The sequence below is a fragment of the Salmo trutta genome, chromosome 5, assembly GCF_901001165.1.
Source record: "Salmo trutta chromosome 5, fSalTru1.1, whole genome shotgun sequence".
Classification (NCBI taxonomy): domain Eukaryota; kingdom Metazoa; phylum Chordata; class Actinopteri; order Salmoniformes; family Salmonidae; genus Salmo; species Salmo trutta.
This window is the reverse complement of record NC_042961.1, coordinates 28,181,465-28,198,297: the sequence shown is the minus strand read 5'-3', so window position 1 is coordinate 28,198,297 and position 16,833 is coordinate 28,181,465. Positions and strand designations below refer to the sequence as shown.

Genomic DNA, 16,833 nt, shown 5'->3' with positions numbered 1-16,833 from the left:
GTTTGCTGAAGACAAGCAGACTAAGGACATGGATTACTGAAACCATGTCCTGTGGTCTGATGAGACCAAGAAAAACTTATTTGGTTCAGATGGTGTCAAGCGTGTGTGGCGGCAACCAGGTGAGGAGTACAAAGACAAGTGTGTCTTGCCTACAGTCAAGCATGGTGGTGGGAGTGTCATGGTCTGGGGCTGCATGAGTGCTGCCGGCACTGGGGAGCTACAGTTCATTGAGGGAACCATGAATGCCAACATGTACTGTGACATACTGAAGCAGAGCATGATCCCCTCCCTTTGGAGACTGGGCCTCAGGGCAGTATTCCAACATCATAATGACCCCAAACACACCTCCAAGACGACCACTGCCTTGCTATAAAGAAGCTGAGGGTAAAGGTGATGGACTGGCCAAGCATGTCTCCAGACCTAAACCCTATTGAGCATCTGTGGGGCATCCTCATACGGAAGGTGGAGGAGTGCAAGGTCTCTAACATCCACCAGCTCCATGATGTCGTCATGGAGGAGTGGAAGAGGACTCCAGTGGCAACCTGTGAAGCTCTGGTGAACTCCATGCCCAAGAGGGTTAAGGCAGTGCTGGAAAATGATGGTGGCCACACAAAATATTGACACTTTGGGCCCAATTTGGACATTTTCACTTAGGGGTGTACTCACTTTTGTTGCCAGCGGTTTAGACATTAATGGCTGTGTGTTGTGTTATTTTGAGGGGACAGCAAATTTACACTGTTATACAAGCTGTACACTCACTACTTTACATTGTAGCAAAGTGTCATTTCCTCAGTGTTGTCACATGAAAAGATATACTCAAATATTTACAAAAATGTGAGGGGTGTACCTACTTTTGTGAGATACTATATATATATATATATAGAGAGAGAGAGAGAATATCCAATCCAAATTGCCTCAACTCCCAGCCTTTCATCCAAAGTCATATAGAGACATTCAATCTCAATCTCTACCATCTCAATATAAATGTGTCGTTTGTTTGTTTTTTGCTTTTTAATGCACTTTGAGATTATTTTCTGTAATAAAAAGCGCTATACAAGTTAAATAAATTATTATGATTAATTTCTGAATCTAAGAGGATGACAAAACGCACCATCTTCCACATAACCATAGGGGGAGTGACCGTCATCTGTAACAGAGAGAAACATCATTATTATAAATAGACTATAAACATGCACATACGAGCCTGCTCCACTGGCAGTTCCACTTGTATACGTCTTTGCTATGCAACGTTAACCAAGGGTGGATGACCCCATCTATTGTCTGTTAATAGGCTTGATATAGTTGTGCTACATATTTAGATCCTCAGTACAACCAGTAGAGGTCGCTTTGATAGCAGCAGTGCCACACTATAACGACAGAATTCTGTGAACTGCTTACTATAGCAATGTTACAAGCAGTGAATTTGTAGAATGGCAAGGTCAAGTATGTGTTTACTACATTCATCAACTGTTCAAGACAGACACCTTAACGCATCGTCGAAGATATCTAAAACAGAAGTGAGATTAATAGTAGCAATTAAATGTTTTTTAAATGTAGACCAAAAAGACATGTTATAGCCTGCATCTACAACAATAGCTTTCCAGGAGGGTCCATAGTTTTTAAAAAACATCTAATCACGATGCCTGAAAATCAATATTCATTGTTAATTCAAATACATTATGCTGACATACAGTTGAAGTCGGAAGTTAACATACACTTATGTTGGAGTCATTAAAACTAGTTTTTCAACCACTCCACAAATTTCTTGTTAACAAACTATAGTTTTGGCAAGTCGGTAAGGACATCTACTTTGTGCGTGACACAAGTAATTTTTCCAACAATTGTTTACAGACAGATTATTTCACTTATAATTCACTGTATCGAAATTCCAGTGGGTCAGAAGTTTACATACACTAAGTTGACTGTGACTTTAAACAGCTTGGAAAATTCCAGAAAATGATGTCATGGCTTTAGAAGCTTCTGATAGGCTAATTGACATCAGTTGAGTCAATTGGAGATGTACCTGTGGATGTATTTCAAGGCCTACCTTCAAACTCAGTGCCTCTTTGCTTGACATCATGGGAAAATCAAACGAAATCAGCCAAGACCTCAGAAAAGAAATTGTAGACCTCCACAAGTCTGGTTCATCCTTGTGAGCAATTTCCAAAGGCCTGAAGGTACCATGTTCATCTGTACAAACAATAGTACACAAGTATAAACACCATGGGACCACGCAGCTGTCATACTGCTCAGGAAGGAGACGCGCTCTGTCTCCTAGAGATGAACGTACTTTGGTGTGAAAAGTGCAAATCAATCCCAGAATAACAGCAAAGGACCTTGTGAAGATGCTGGAGGAAACAGATACAAAAGTATCTATATCCACAGTAAAACGAGTCCTATATCGACATAACCTGAAAGCCGCTCAGCAAGGAAGAAGCCACTGTTCCAAAACCCCCATAAAAAAGCCAGACTACGGTTTGCAACTGCACATGGGGACAAAGATCATACTTTTTGGAGAAATGTCCTCTGGTCTGATGAAACTAAAATAGAACTGTTTGGCCATAATGACCATCGTTATGTTTGGAGGAAAAATGGGGAGGCTTGCAAGCCGAAGAACACCATCCCAACTGTGAAGCACGGGGTTGGCAGCATCATGTTGTGGGGGTGCTTCGCTGCAGGAAGGACTGGTGCATTTCACAAAATACATGACATCATGAGGACGGAAAATTATGTGGATATATTGAAGCAACATCTCAAGACATCAGTCAGGAAGTTAAAGCTTGGTCGCAATTGAGTCTTCCAAATGGACAATGACCCCAAGCATGCTTACAAAGTTGTGGCAAAATGGCTTAAGGACAACAAAGTCAAGGTATTGGAGTGGCCATCACAAAGCCCTGACCTCAATCTTATAGAAAATGTGTGGGCAGAACTGAAAAAGCGTGGGCAACAAGGAGGCCTACAAACCTGACTCAGTTACACCAGCTCTGTCAGGAGGAATGGGCCAAAATTCACCCAACTTATTGTGGGAAGCTTGTGGAAGGCTACCCAAAACATTTGGCCCAAGTTAAACAATTTAAAGGCAATTCTACCATTGACTGTATGTAAACTTCTGACCCACTGGAAATGTGATGAAAGAAATAAAAGCTGAAATAAATAATTCTCTCTACTATTATTCTGACATTTCACATTCTTAAAATAAAGTGGTGATCCTAACTGACCTAAGACAGGGAATTGTTACTAGGATTAAATGTCAGGAATTGTGAAAAACGGAGTTTAAATGTATACAGTTGAAGTCGGAAGTTTACATACACCTTAGCCAAATACATTTAAACTCCGTTTTTCACAATTCCTGACTTGCCAAAACTATAGTTTGTTAACAAGAAATTTGTGGAGTGGTTGAAAAAACGAGTTTTAATGACTCAAACCTAAGTGTATGTAAACATCCGACTTCAACTGTATGTATTCCATGCATTTCTGCTGTAACACAGGGTGCAGCCAGAGCCGTATATAATATCTCCAAATATAAGGCTACAGGGCCGGGTACAGCTCTTCAAAGGGCACAGTAAGCGTCTCTTCCTCCTCTGTAATTGCACAGTACAGTATGTCCTTTACTCCATCAGGTTAGCTATACATTTCTTCAAACACACCGTAAACAGAGTGCTTTTCAGAGGTTGTCAGTCAAAGCACTTTGGAAGAAGCATAACATATCTTCATGAATAAGTAATGCTGTTCTTGGAAATCTTGGAATAGCGTACAATTTTCGTACACACTTTCTTTGATCAATTATTCGATTTATTGATCGATTGATAAATTGATTGACTCAGTAAATAACCAGACATCAGGTTGCTTGGGAGCAGACATGAGCAGAAACAAAGGGAAAATAAGTAGATCTGTACACAGCACATACACTGAGTATACCAAACATAAGGAACACTTTCCTAATTTTGAGTTGGGATGCTGGCCCATGTTGACTCCAACGCTTCCCACGGTTGTGTCAAGTTAGCTGAGTCTTTGGGTGGTGGACCATTCTTAATACACATGGGAAACTGTTGAGCATGAAAAACCCTGCAGCGTTGCAGTTCTTGACACAAACCGGTGCGCCTGGCACCTACTTCCATACCTCATTCAGAGGCACTTTAAATCTTTTGTCTTACCCATTCACCCTCGGAATGGCACACATACACAATCCACGTCTCCACTTCATCGACACTGATTGATGTGGATTTAACGAGCGACAACAATAAGGTATCATAGCCTTCCCCTGGTCAGTCTATGTCATGGATAGAGCAGTTCCTAATGTTTTGTTTATTCAGTGTATACTGTACAAAACTGCATGCAAAGGAATGTAGGCCTACATTAGACATGCTTGACATTCATGATTTAAAAACAACTGTCAACTGTTAGATAGTACAAACAGCTAAATAACTATGATTTCATACAGAATACAGAATAAGTGAATACACATGCACACACAAATAGAGGGCTTTGCACCAACTAGACCGGTTTACATCTAGTGTAGTGTAAAAATGCTGATATACTGTACATGGAACACAGACAGTGTGATCTACTACCGCCTGTATAGTACATACAGGGCCTCTCTGTCATGCTTAGTTGTTGTAATACATAGCACTTGAGCGCCATCTAGTGCAGGGATGGGCAACTTTATTGGGGGTAGGGGCCACAAAAAATCTGAACTCATCATGAGGGGCCGCAGTGGCTCACGGTTCTGCGCACCCACATCCTTACCTACACATGCAGTCAGAGCCTGCCTTAGGGTTTTGGGGGCCCTAAGCACATTTTTGTTGGGGGGGGCCACACCCACCTTACGGGCAAAACATTTTAGCGGCCCCCCTCTTGACAGTGGAGAGAAAAATATTACGTTTTAGAATTACTTTCCTGCAAATTCGACACATTTTGCAAAGGGGCTAAGAGAAAATTTAGCAATTTTGTAATTCATTACATGCGATTCTACTGATTTTGCCATGGGGCGGAGAGAAAAATTGCAGTTTTACAGCTAATTTCCTGCAATTCTACACATTTTGCCTTGACTTATGCCATGTTAATATGATATCTGAGTGAAAGTGACGTACAAACCAATGTAAGTTGGGACCCTGATTGAGTTCCATTTTAAATTGATCCACGGGCCTACAAAAAAGGGCTGCCAGTTGCCCATCACTGATCTAGTGTCTCAAATGTTCCTAATCTATCTCCAGTACTGCATCTTTTGATCAGGAAGAATTGAAAGGCCAGGAAATGTCTGTTCATGAGGATATTCATATTAAAAGATGAGCAGAGCTTACAATATATGGTCCATGAATTAGGTAATGCAAAACGGTATTCATGTTAAACATTAGTTCAAGCGAATTCATGGCGTAGTCTTGTATTACTCTCACTCTTAGTTTTACTGAGCAAACCAGTGCTCCAATTACTGACCCGTTCTCAATTCTATCAAGGCAATGGTAAGTAACAAAAGGAGAGTCAACACAGTCATAAGGGCATTATAATGAAGGGATTATTCATGATTAGTAAAGTCAGGAAGTGGAGCCATGATTGCTATTGGGTACCTGTTGTTTTCATCTGCATAGGATCATAGGATTCAGGGAATATGTAGGTGGGGCGATATGGGTTTTCCTCAACAGGTTCTGAGCGAGGCAACGGAGACAAAAAACACACACAACGTGACAACAACGAACACACTCACAGACTCACAACGACAACGGCTTGACAGAAACAACAGACACGTGGGTCAACATCAAATCAAACACACACATGAGAACAGTGAGTTCGATTTTTGTCATGATCCCCTTACCTGGAATTCTGTGTATCTTTTTAAACATGTTCTTGTACCAGTCCTTGGACTTATCTGTGTTCTGAAAAAAACATATTCATGTTTTTTAACATATTTAAAAACAAACAGGGGTTCTGACAAAAATATATAAATGGATTGGCATTTGGCAATCCATTCATATCGTTTTTTCAACACTGTAGTCCCTAGCTAAGCATTAAATGAAAAATGCCCTGTGAAGGGGGCTCCCGAGTGGCACAGCTGTCTAAGGCACTGCAGTTCAGTGCTAGAGGCGTCACTACTGAACCTGGTTTGATTTCAGGCTGTATCACAATGATTGGGAGTCCCATAGGGCGCTGCACAATTGGCCCAGCGTCGTCCGGGTTAGGGTTTGGCTGGGGTAGGCCGTCAATGTAAATAAGAATTTGTTCTTACCTGACTTGCCTAGTTAAATAAAGGTTAAATAAAAGAATAATTAAAAGGCTACAGATTATTTAAAAAAGGCACAAGAAAAAGAAAGGGACTTACACTATTACGCACAACTCATAACATCTGGACTGTACACTCATAGGTGTGTCTTCTTAGCCTGATTCCAGATCTGTTTGTGCTGTATAACTAACTCCTATGGTTGTAGTCATTGTTTGGCATGACCACGACCATAGGAGTTGGCTATACAGCTCAAACAGATCTGGGACCAGGCAGGCTACTCTCCTCTCTTTATACAGTAACTTCCTATTGTTTTCTTACCCGTACTGGCACGATGGGCTGGTTCAGTGGGCCCAAGATGTGGGATTGAGAGTACCTCATCCTCTTGCCGTCCATATCTGGGTGTTGTCTCAGTTCTCTCTCTGTTCCAACTACAGGTCCTGGATCAGGCGATTTGTCCCTCTCTGGGGTGGGGTCTGAAAAAGCCAACATTGCTGTGTCAAAGGGAAGAGAAGTGCTACAGTGGGTCCTACCAGTTAAAATCTGTCCTGGCAAATAGCTCTACGTACCCCATATGATCCACAAGCAGACTATGCAAACGATATACAGTCATTTCAATGGTAAAACATGATAAACAGATGACACAAAAATACCACAGCAATTGAGATAACGAATTACAAAATGCTTTACAATGAAAAATGTAACCCCCCCCAAAACATATAATAAGTGCAGTAATTTATAAGATAGCTTGGTATTGTTATGAAGTACTCTTCTTATGTAAGTATGAGAAATGATCCACTATCTCAGAGCAGGAGCATGAAAATAAGTCACATTGGGCCGACATGAGGCTGACAGCAAGCATATTTAGGCACCATTCAGGCAGTAAAGGGTGAAGGTAGTAGATGGATCCTGCTCATTCGACACTACACAGAAGAAAATGGACTGAAACAGGTAGGGACGATTTTCAACCAACAAATTAGCTAAATCGACCATATTATCAGGTAATGAAACTAAATGCTGTCCCGCCAGCAGCAGGAACTAAGATTGAAAAGAGGAAGCAGCGGACAAGACACAAGACCCCAGCGCATACCTTCCATATTAGAAAGCTGCTTTTGTTGCTCTGTTGTGAGGAGAGGACAGAGATGGACAAAGGACAATGAAACAATGCTAATCAAAGGGGTCAAGTCTGAGCTGCTTTGAGCTGGTCAATCCATGCTGGCAAACATACAGTAAAAGCCCAATCAGCCTTCCAGCCAGTCTCACTTGACTCTCTATTCCAGACACCTACATTCAGAATTTAGTCCACACTTCACAGTGTGGTCAACGGATTTCATGGCAATTTCATCCGTAACCCACATACGGAACTACCCAGAATCAGGGGTGCTTACCTCTGTTGTGTTGTAGCAGAACTATGGTTGGGTTGACAGTGTTAGTGGTGGATGGGTAGGCAGAGGTGGCCTTTGTCGACGATATATAGTTCTGAATGTCAAAAGAGGCAGGAATCTGGGGTTCTTCTGTCTTCAAAGGTGAACTTCCCTGGTAATGAGTGAATAACACTTGTGAGTGATGCCGTTCCTCTATTATATATACATTTTTGATAATAATAATAAACTGGAGTAGTTGAGAGTAGTTGAGCAGGAACATATTCTGGTTTGCTAAGAAAAACACAGCTTTTAGGCAATAACTTCAATTGACACATAATAAACAGCAAAAATACACCAAATACGGCTATTTAAATCACACTGAAATGTGGTTTTATTCACATTAAAACAAGCATGCAATTATCAAATGTATTATCCCATAAATGCCCAAAATAGGGGGAATTAACAAAAATGTTAGATAAAAACGCACCTGGGCTTGAGTTCTGTTGACTGTAGGTAAATCAGCTGTGATGTCGTAGAAGCCTCCATCAGCCAATCCCGTTTGAGAGCAGTCTCCATTGATCTGGCCGATCCAACCACCTGAAATGATCCCAAAACAATCTCAGTTTGGCCAGTGAATAACAGTGCAAGACGACCAGAAACCTAACAATACTGAAAGATACACAAACAAACCACTGTACTCTCGGCAATCTTTGTCTCTTGGCAATTAACACGTTTCAGAGATTAACACTAAACTACAAACAGGAAACAATTCATCCTCAATTGAATAAATCTCTGGCTGATCTTGCGGTGACCAAACGCTTCCTATAGCGCTTTTTCCCGGACAGAGATGCTAATATCTCCATGGAGAAAGAAACCCAATGATTCTCCCACAATCTGTGAACTTTGTCATCAGAACAAGGCGCCTATTCAGTGGTCTGTAAAGGCTGTTTGTTCCAATGGCCTTTATATTCAGTCGCACCAACAATAAAGCATCTCCCCAAAAGCCTTGGGCAGTTTAAAGCCCAGTTGTAACGTGCTGAATGCAACAAACAAGTTCACAGTCAAGGCCCTGTTTCCAAAGTGCAGCGTGGGCAGGTCCAAACGAACGTTTTTTTTTTGACAAAACACAGGAAAATATGAGCAATCATTGTCAACGATTCTCTGTTGTGCTGGGCAACCAAATATAAACACACTTTCAAATGTGACAAGTTATCTCACTTTAATATCAAAACAACAGAAATATGTGCATAAGTGAGTCCAGCTGTACTTGAAGTACAGTATCTCAAGGATTTTAAGACTTCTGTGAACAGAAAAGCTTGGCAATACAGGGGATTTTCCTCCATATGCATCAAGATAGCAAAACAAATGACTAAATAGTCATTATTGCTAGTGATTCATACTATGACATAATCAAGATATTACAATGTGCTATTTTGTTAACGGGAACATTTCCTTCCAGTTTGCCTCATCAGCTATATTACTCCAGCTATACATCTGGCCTCTAACTTGTCCCTTTCACAGAGCTATGCTGGCATTTCACTCGACTCTGTATTAGAAGGAAAACTCTACATAATACCAGAGATATTAGATCTACTGCACATATGTACATATGCTGTAAAATCTAAGATTTTAGAGAGCAGCTTCAGCATTCTCTTTGACTTACTTGGTGCTGTGTCAACATTCGATTCTTCACTGACGCAGTCCTCGTCGTCTATGTGGACCAGAGTGGCCCTCAGAGTCACGACCCCCTTCCCTTTACACACCCTTGTAGGGTCCAGCTCTATAGCTAGATAGACAGGTACACACAATGATGTTAGCACCAGACTTTCATTGGATCTTCAAAGTCACTCATTGTTCAGAGGCAAAATATGTGTGAAACATCCTCACAGACACACATTGTTTGACTCTATTCTCAGAGTGAGCTTCAATAATCACCATGAGACACAGTTCTATTGCCTCGGGTCCTGAGGGAATCCATGTTACTTCACGCCCCAAATTATAAAAATAGAATGTAAATGTCAAATCCAGGCCAACACTTTAATACTCCCCTCATCCATATAATTAATTACACACTAACACCATTAGACAAACAGAAATGGTCCACCCACACAGACAGTGTGGTGAAGAAGGCGCAACAGCGCCTCTTCAACCTCAGGAGGCTGAAGAAATTTGGCTTGTCACCTAAAACCCTCACAAATTTCTACAGATGCACAATTGAGAGCATCCTGTCGAGCTGTATCACCGCCTGGTACGGCAACTGCACCGCCCACAACCGCAGGGTTCTCCAGAGGGTGGTGCGGTCTGCACAACGCATCACCGGGGGCAAACTATTTGCCCTCCAGGACACCTACAGCACCCGATGTCACAGGAAGGCCAAAAAGATCATCAAGGACAACAACCACCCGAGCCACTGCCTGTTCACCACGCTACCATCCAGAAGGCGAGGTCAGTACAGGTGCATCAAATCTGGGACCGAGAGACTGAAAAACAGCTTCTATCTCAAGGCCATCAGACTGTTAAACAGCCATCACTACCAAAGAGAGGCTGCTGAAATCATTGGCCACTTTAATAAATGGAACACTAGTCACTTTAATAATGCCACTTTAATCATGTTTACATATCTTTCATTACTCATCTCATATGTACACTACTGTTCAAAATTTTGGGGTGACTTAGCAAAAACAATTGTCCATTAAAATAACATCAAATTGATCAGAAATGCAGTGTAGACATTGTTAATGTTGTAAATGACTATTGTAGCTGGAAACGGCAGATTTTTAATGGAATATCTACATAGGCGTACAGGGGCCCATTATCAGCAACCATCACTCCTGTGTTCCAATGGCACGTTGTGTTAGCTAATCCAAGTTCATCATCTTAAAAGGCTAAATGATCATTACAAAACACTTTTGCAATTATGTTAGCACAGCTGAAAACTGTTGTGCTATTTAAAGAAGCAATTAAAACTGTCCTTCTTTAGACTAGTTGAGTATCTGGAGCATCGGCATTTGTAGGTTCAATTACAGGCTCAAAATGGCCAGAAACAAAGACTTTCTTCTGAAACTCCTCAGTCTATTCTTGTTCTGAGAAATTAAGGCTATTCCATGCGAGAATTTGCCAAGAAACTGACGATCTCATACAACGCTGTGTACTACTCCCTTCACAGAACAGTGCAAACTGGCTCTAACCAGAATAGAAAGAGGAGTGGGAGGCCCCGGTACACAACTGAGAAAGAGGACAAGTACATTAGAGTGTCTAGTTTGGCAGCTTCATTAAATAGTACCCGCAAAACATCAGTCTCAACGTCAACAGTGAAGAGGTGTCAAGTGTCAGTGTGTGGCGGGTCGGACGAAGTCAGGCGCAGGACACAGAACTGAGTAAAAATGTAACTTTACTCGAAAATAAACCAACAATATATTCCACGCTGGGAAACACAACAGCTCACAGAAATACCGACCACTTAACAACAAACAAACACGCACAAACACCATGGGGAAAACAGAGGGTTAAATAATGAACATGTAATTGGGGAATTGAAACCAGGTGTGTACAACAATGACAAAACAAAAGGAAAAAGGTGGATGGCTAAAAGGCCGGTGACGTCGACCGCCGAACGCCGCCCGAGCAAGGACAGGGACCGACTTCGGCGGAAGTCGAGACAGGAGGCGACTCCGGGATGCTGGCCTTCTAGTTTTCAGCTGTGCTAACATAATTGCAAAAGGATTTTCTAATGATCAATTAGCCTTTTAAAATGATAAACTTGGATTAGCTAACACAACGTGCCATTGGAACACAGGAGTGATGGTTGCTGATAATGGGCCTCTGTAGATATTCCATTAAAAATCTACCGTTTTCAGCTACAATAGTCATTTACAACATTAACAATGTCTACACTGTATTTCTGATCAATTTCATGTTATTTTAATGGACAAAAAAAACTAGCTTTTCTTTCAAAAACAAGGACATTTCTAAGTGACCCCAAAGTTTTGAACGGTAGTGTATATACTGTATTTGATACTATCTATTGCATCTTAGCCTATGCCACTCTGACATCGCTCATCCATATATTTATATGTATATATTCTTATTCCATTCCTTTACTTAGATTTGTGTGTATTAGGTATTTGTTGTGGAATTGTTCGATTATTACTTGCTATATATCGCTGCACTGTCGGAAATAGAAGCCCAAGCATTTCTCTACACTCGCAATAACATCTGCTAACCATGTGTATGTGTCGCAAAAAATTTTGATTTGATTTGAGTCAGTCATTATATCCAATTAGTACAACTGTGTTGCAACACTGGCAGAGACACTATAGTAGCTTATTGTTGTTTAAAATGGATGCAGATTGTTAACAAGTGATCCTCCTCGGCATATCCAGTGTGTCGAAGGTGTCCTAGAGTTCAGGCTGATGAAAGATAGATGAGACAAGTGGAGGAAGGGGGGGGGAGAGGAGTTAATGAGTGTGTTCACCTGCAGACGGAATCAGATCAGGAGAGCCTTTCATGCTTGTCAGAGGGGTGATTCTAACTGCAGACACACAGCGAGGACCTGAGGGGACCGGAGGAGCTGCCAAAACAACAGACAGACACAGTGTACAAGTGTAAGCTGGGGGCAAACTCTCAAAAGTGAACATTGGGAATGGTAGTTGCATTGGCAGGGAGGGGTGTTCAATGTATTAAGGGGCAAAACAAGGCGGATGTCTTTTGGTTAACACTTCAACTGAACCCCTGGGTGTAAGTGAACCTCACCAAGGAATGGTCAGCAAACTAGAGCTACAGTACACCTGTGTCTTTTTCTATTACAACATAATTTGGGACATTAGCCGATGAACACTGTACTACTTAACGTTGTACGTTACCACCATACGCAACATCCTGATGAAATAAATAACACCCACGGGTTGACAGATACCAGCGAGGAGAAGTGTTGACACAGTGAGGAAAGTGGAACTGGATGACAGATTGCAGGAAGGAGATGATCGTGACAGATAGGGACCACACTGCTGTAACAATGACCTTTGGAAACATACAAGTAGGCAGTAGGCCACTGTACTTTTGACTACGGAGAACAGAACTACAAGTGTACAGTAACAGACAGTTGTCGATGATTACTTCACCGGGATATCAACCATGTAGCTACATCACACACAGAATTGTGATGACATCTTGCATGTTGCCATGCAACTTTCCCTCTGATGATGAGTTGCGGGCGAATACAGTATTTGTGTCCCCTCCACCTAAGCTGTCAATGCCGCCAACGCATGCAAACACAAACTCTGCCCATGCTAACACGTAGCCTACTGTATGTCAGCCCTCCATCATAAATAAGCCCTTTCGTTGTTGTTCACTGCGTTTGCTTGTTTCTCAATGCTTAGCTGATTTACTGGAATGTATGGTTAGAGTGGTGTAACATTTGATAGGTCTATTTCCTGTATGAGTAAGCTGCTGCAATGACACAAATTAACTTAATCAGTGAGGGCTCCCGAGTGGCGCAGCGGTCTAAGGCACTGCAACTCAGTGCTACAGGCGTCACTACAGACCCTGTTTTGATTCCAGGCTGTATCACAACCGGCCGTGATTGGGAGTCCCATAGGGTGGTACACAATTGGGCCAGCGTCGTTAGGGTTTGGCCGGGCTAGGCCGTCACTGTAAATAAGAATTTGTTCTTAACCGACTTGCCTAGTTAAATAAAAACAATTACACTCAACAAAATGAACAGGCATTGTTATCATATATCCTAAACATCACTAGAGCCTTCTGCAACAGCAGAGCTGTGCTTATTCTTCTCTTTTACGGTATTATGGCGGTCCGCAAACACACGTTAGAGGTGCATGCCGCCACCTACTGTGTGCGGTGAAAACCGGGAAAATTTAAACGCAGAAAATAAGGAAAGTGTGAAAAAACATACTCATATTATTCACCCCCCCCAAAAAATATAATAATAATATATTTTTACTCCTTTAGTAAGATTCAAATGTCTACTCAGATCCCTACAGGCTCTGGGGCATGAAAGGGAAAAAACATCTTCAGACAATATTCCCTGTAATGTTTCGGCTACGAAGCCCTGGAGATCCAAAAACATTTTAGATGCATTTACAACTATATCCATTGTCTTTGACTTCTTGTTTGTTTGGCGGCCTGTACAGTATCACCTGCATAATAAACGCAACCAATCTACCTTCTTCACTATAGTATTTCTGGATCTGTTAACTGATGAACAACATTTTCTGCAGGCTGCGGGGCATCCACTGCCATTTCTTCTTCATTTCCACTCCCTCCTTCAACCATTTGCACTGTTTCCATATAAGAGACCTGCTGGACAGCCCTGATTCTTGCTATTTCGACCTCCTTCATCCTTATAGTGCACTTCCTGGAAGCAGAGCGGAGCTACGCAGTATAATGAGAGATACAGTATGAGGAAAAGAAGTGGCTGAAACTTACTGTGGGATTGGTCAAATCTCACACTGCCCTCTGTTGGACAGCCCTGGAACAAAAGAAAGCCAGAGGGAGTGAGTTATTGTAAAGCGAAGCAGATTTGAGCAAAATGTATTAATTTACAGCATAGTGGTCAGCTCTTTTAGGGCCATCATGAGAGAGCAGGAAGTCTGAGCAGCAGTGTGTTTATTGGCAGGAATAGGCTGGGGTATGGTGGGAACAAGCATTAACACATTTGAAGATGAAGAAAAAAACATTTGCAAACATTGTATAGGCCAACATGGATGGAGAAAGTGACCATACTTATTTAATTACTTGAATGAATCACTTTAACATGATGAACTGTAGGTCAATATGTGCTGCTGGTACTGATGCATAAAATATCATTCACATGTCAAATATTCACGAGTCAGACATGTGGTTTTCAAACACGTGACGTTTCACATAATTATTTTTACACGTTTATTTTTCACCACGTCTGGTCTCCCATTCAGGGAACGATCAGGACAGACTCTGCTTAGCTTCAGAAGCAAACCAGAAGTGCGATGCAGGGTGCTATGCTGCTGGAAGTAATGTGCCAAAACTTGCAAATGAAAAAAAGGCAGAGAAAGCAAAGGCCAGGGTCACGTAACCAAAGATAGGGAAAATTGCAGGAAAGAGGGAAGCGTTTTATTAAACCGCATTATCATAAACAAAAACTATTTTCACAAAGACGAAAATATTTCATCGAAATATTTGGTTTTGCGATCAATACTTTTGGGTTCATGTTTTGCTTTCAATATCATTATTTTGGTTTGCAATACTAAGAATGTTGTTCTCGACTTCAGAAGTTTTGCTTGACATTAAATGGCACAAAAGTAACTCACTCACTAGAGGATTGCACCATACAATAACTCTATGACTCTATGAAAAGGTGTTTAAAGCCGGAATCCTTAATTGAAACATTAAGAAGGTGTTCCCCGCCACAGTTTCGGTAAAAAGATGAGGGATGGGGCTAGAGATACATCCACTCTCAAATCCATCGATTCGCTATGGATGCAAGGACTGACCATCCATGAAATCAATATTATAGATTTAACCATGTTTTAGGCTATACATATACTTGCAATTCCACATGTGAAAGTGAGATTTTCACATGTGAAACTGCATATCCAATTCTCACAGAACAATGAGCAGCCAAGGAAGGTGTGTGTTCATCACATAGGGGTGTTCACCTCATTAGTCGGTCAGCGGTATGATTAAGTACACAAACAATACTATAGTGATGCGTACTACCACGGAAGACAGTGCTGCTATTGATACTCAATGCAAGGGAACACATCAAACGAGTCCCTTGTGCGACAGCTAAATGTGTCCTCCAGGACTGGTTGAAAGAAAGGAGAACAGGACATACAGTATGCTGATCCGAGCTGCATCATTGGAGCATGCAGAACAACACCAAGGCCACATAAAAGAGGCAGTGAAACACTTCCAGGGAGTCCTCCATTGTATATCGCCCTGAGGACTGATTTAAGAGACACTCAGAACACTCCCATTTATATTACCCTGCCGTAGAGAAGACTGGAATTCTGTTAAGACACAGGCAGACAGACAGCCAGACTCTCTCTCTCTCTCTCTCTCTCTCTCCACACAGACACACAGTTGTGGTTCGATGACAACCTCCTGAAATGAAGCCTAAAAAGAGATTTGAGTGAGTTTCCAGACAAAACCCAAGGGTACAACCAGATCATAAAACACCTACATGTCTTTGAGACACATTTCCTCCTCTTACAGTAGTGCAATAAACAGACTAATTTCCTGACCCCAAGTGTCCACAAGAGGTCAGCTAAGATGTCATTTTAAGAACTACATGTGATAATTCGTGACCAGTCTGAACACACTCCAAGACTATTTGACATGAAGATTATGTTTGCTTTAGAACAGCATTTTTTGGAACCAGAAACCAGAAAACAATCTATTGAAAGATACAGTACAGATGGTCAATTACCAGGGCCGGTATCCCAGACATAGATTATGCCTAATCCTGAACTAAAAATCATTTTCAATGGAGATTTTCCATTGACAGCACTTTTAAATCCAGGACTAGGCTTAATCTGTAACCAGGAAACCATCCCTAAGTGTTTTCAAACACTGAATCATGCATTTACCTTGCCGACAATAGAGAAGACGTAACAGCTAACACCATACAGTACACTAGGTAAACACACCAGTGCAAAGATTGCTTCAGTCTATATTAGGCAGAGAGATGCCTCCAAACTGAGATCGTCAGTAGTCTGACCAGAGAGAGAGGGTGGGGGGGGGGGGGGGGGGGACAGGTCTGGCTCATCAGCCAGCAGTGCTCCAGCCAAGACAAACAGGATACTGAGATATTCTGTAATCAAGTAAACCTCCAGTACTAAAGTGTCTACCTAAATATACATTCTCTTGATCTGGACAATCTGAGATGACTTTAGAGCTCATTTACCTTAACAAATACAGGTCAATTTGGCTCAGTGGCACACACACTGAAGAACAAACAGATACTGTGCTAAATTGAGAAACTCAAAACCCACATTCATAACCAAATTCATTTTGGCATTCTGTTTGGATGATTATATACTGTATCTGCTCTCTGCTCTCAGATATCTAATGAGAGGGCTGCTGTAGGTCATAAACTTATAAGGCCATGAGGTGGCTGCCTGGCAACTGTTTCCCGCCTCTCAGTGGCCTCTGGTCATTGGTCATTCATTAGCTAAACATGGGGAGGGGTTGGGTCTGGAAGAGAGACAGAGGCTGAAACCTGACAATAGACAATGAATGACAGCATCAGTGCATAGACAA

At 41.7% G+C, this 16,833-nt stretch overlaps 1 protein-coding gene across 7 annotated transcripts in view; it reads right to left on the bottom strand.

The window, feature by feature from the left end:
- Positions 1–16,833, bottom strand: part of LOC115193998 (sorbin and SH3 domain-containing protein 1) — a 69,649-nt gene that overhangs the window by 37,386 nt on the left and 15,430 nt on the right. For 3 of the 7 annotated variants that reach the window (XM_029753210.1, XM_029753209.1, XM_029753213.1), the window contains exons 2-10: positions 14,020–14,062; positions 12,050–12,145; positions 9,239–9,361; positions 8,063–8,172; positions 7,600–7,747; positions 6,533–6,687; positions 5,810–5,870; positions 5,565–5,642; positions 1,112–1,147 (exon numbers count right to left, since the gene is read on the bottom strand). In XM_029753210.1, the coding sequence (XP_029609070.1) occupies positions 1,112–1,147; positions 5,565–5,642; positions 5,810–5,870; positions 6,533–6,687; positions 7,600–7,747; positions 8,063–8,172; positions 9,239–9,361; positions 12,050–12,083 (745 nt within the window). In that variant the 5' untranslated portion in view covers positions 12,084–12,145; positions 14,020–14,062. Of the gene's footprint in view, positions 1–1,111; positions 1,148–5,564; positions 5,643–5,809; positions 5,871–6,532; positions 6,688–7,599; positions 7,748–8,062; positions 8,173–9,238; positions 9,362–12,049; positions 12,146–13,756; positions 13,774–14,019; positions 14,063–16,833 lie in introns of those variants that run through there. The other 4 variants (XM_029753211.1, XM_029753215.1, XM_029753212.1 and 1 more) reach the window with 4 other exon arrangements.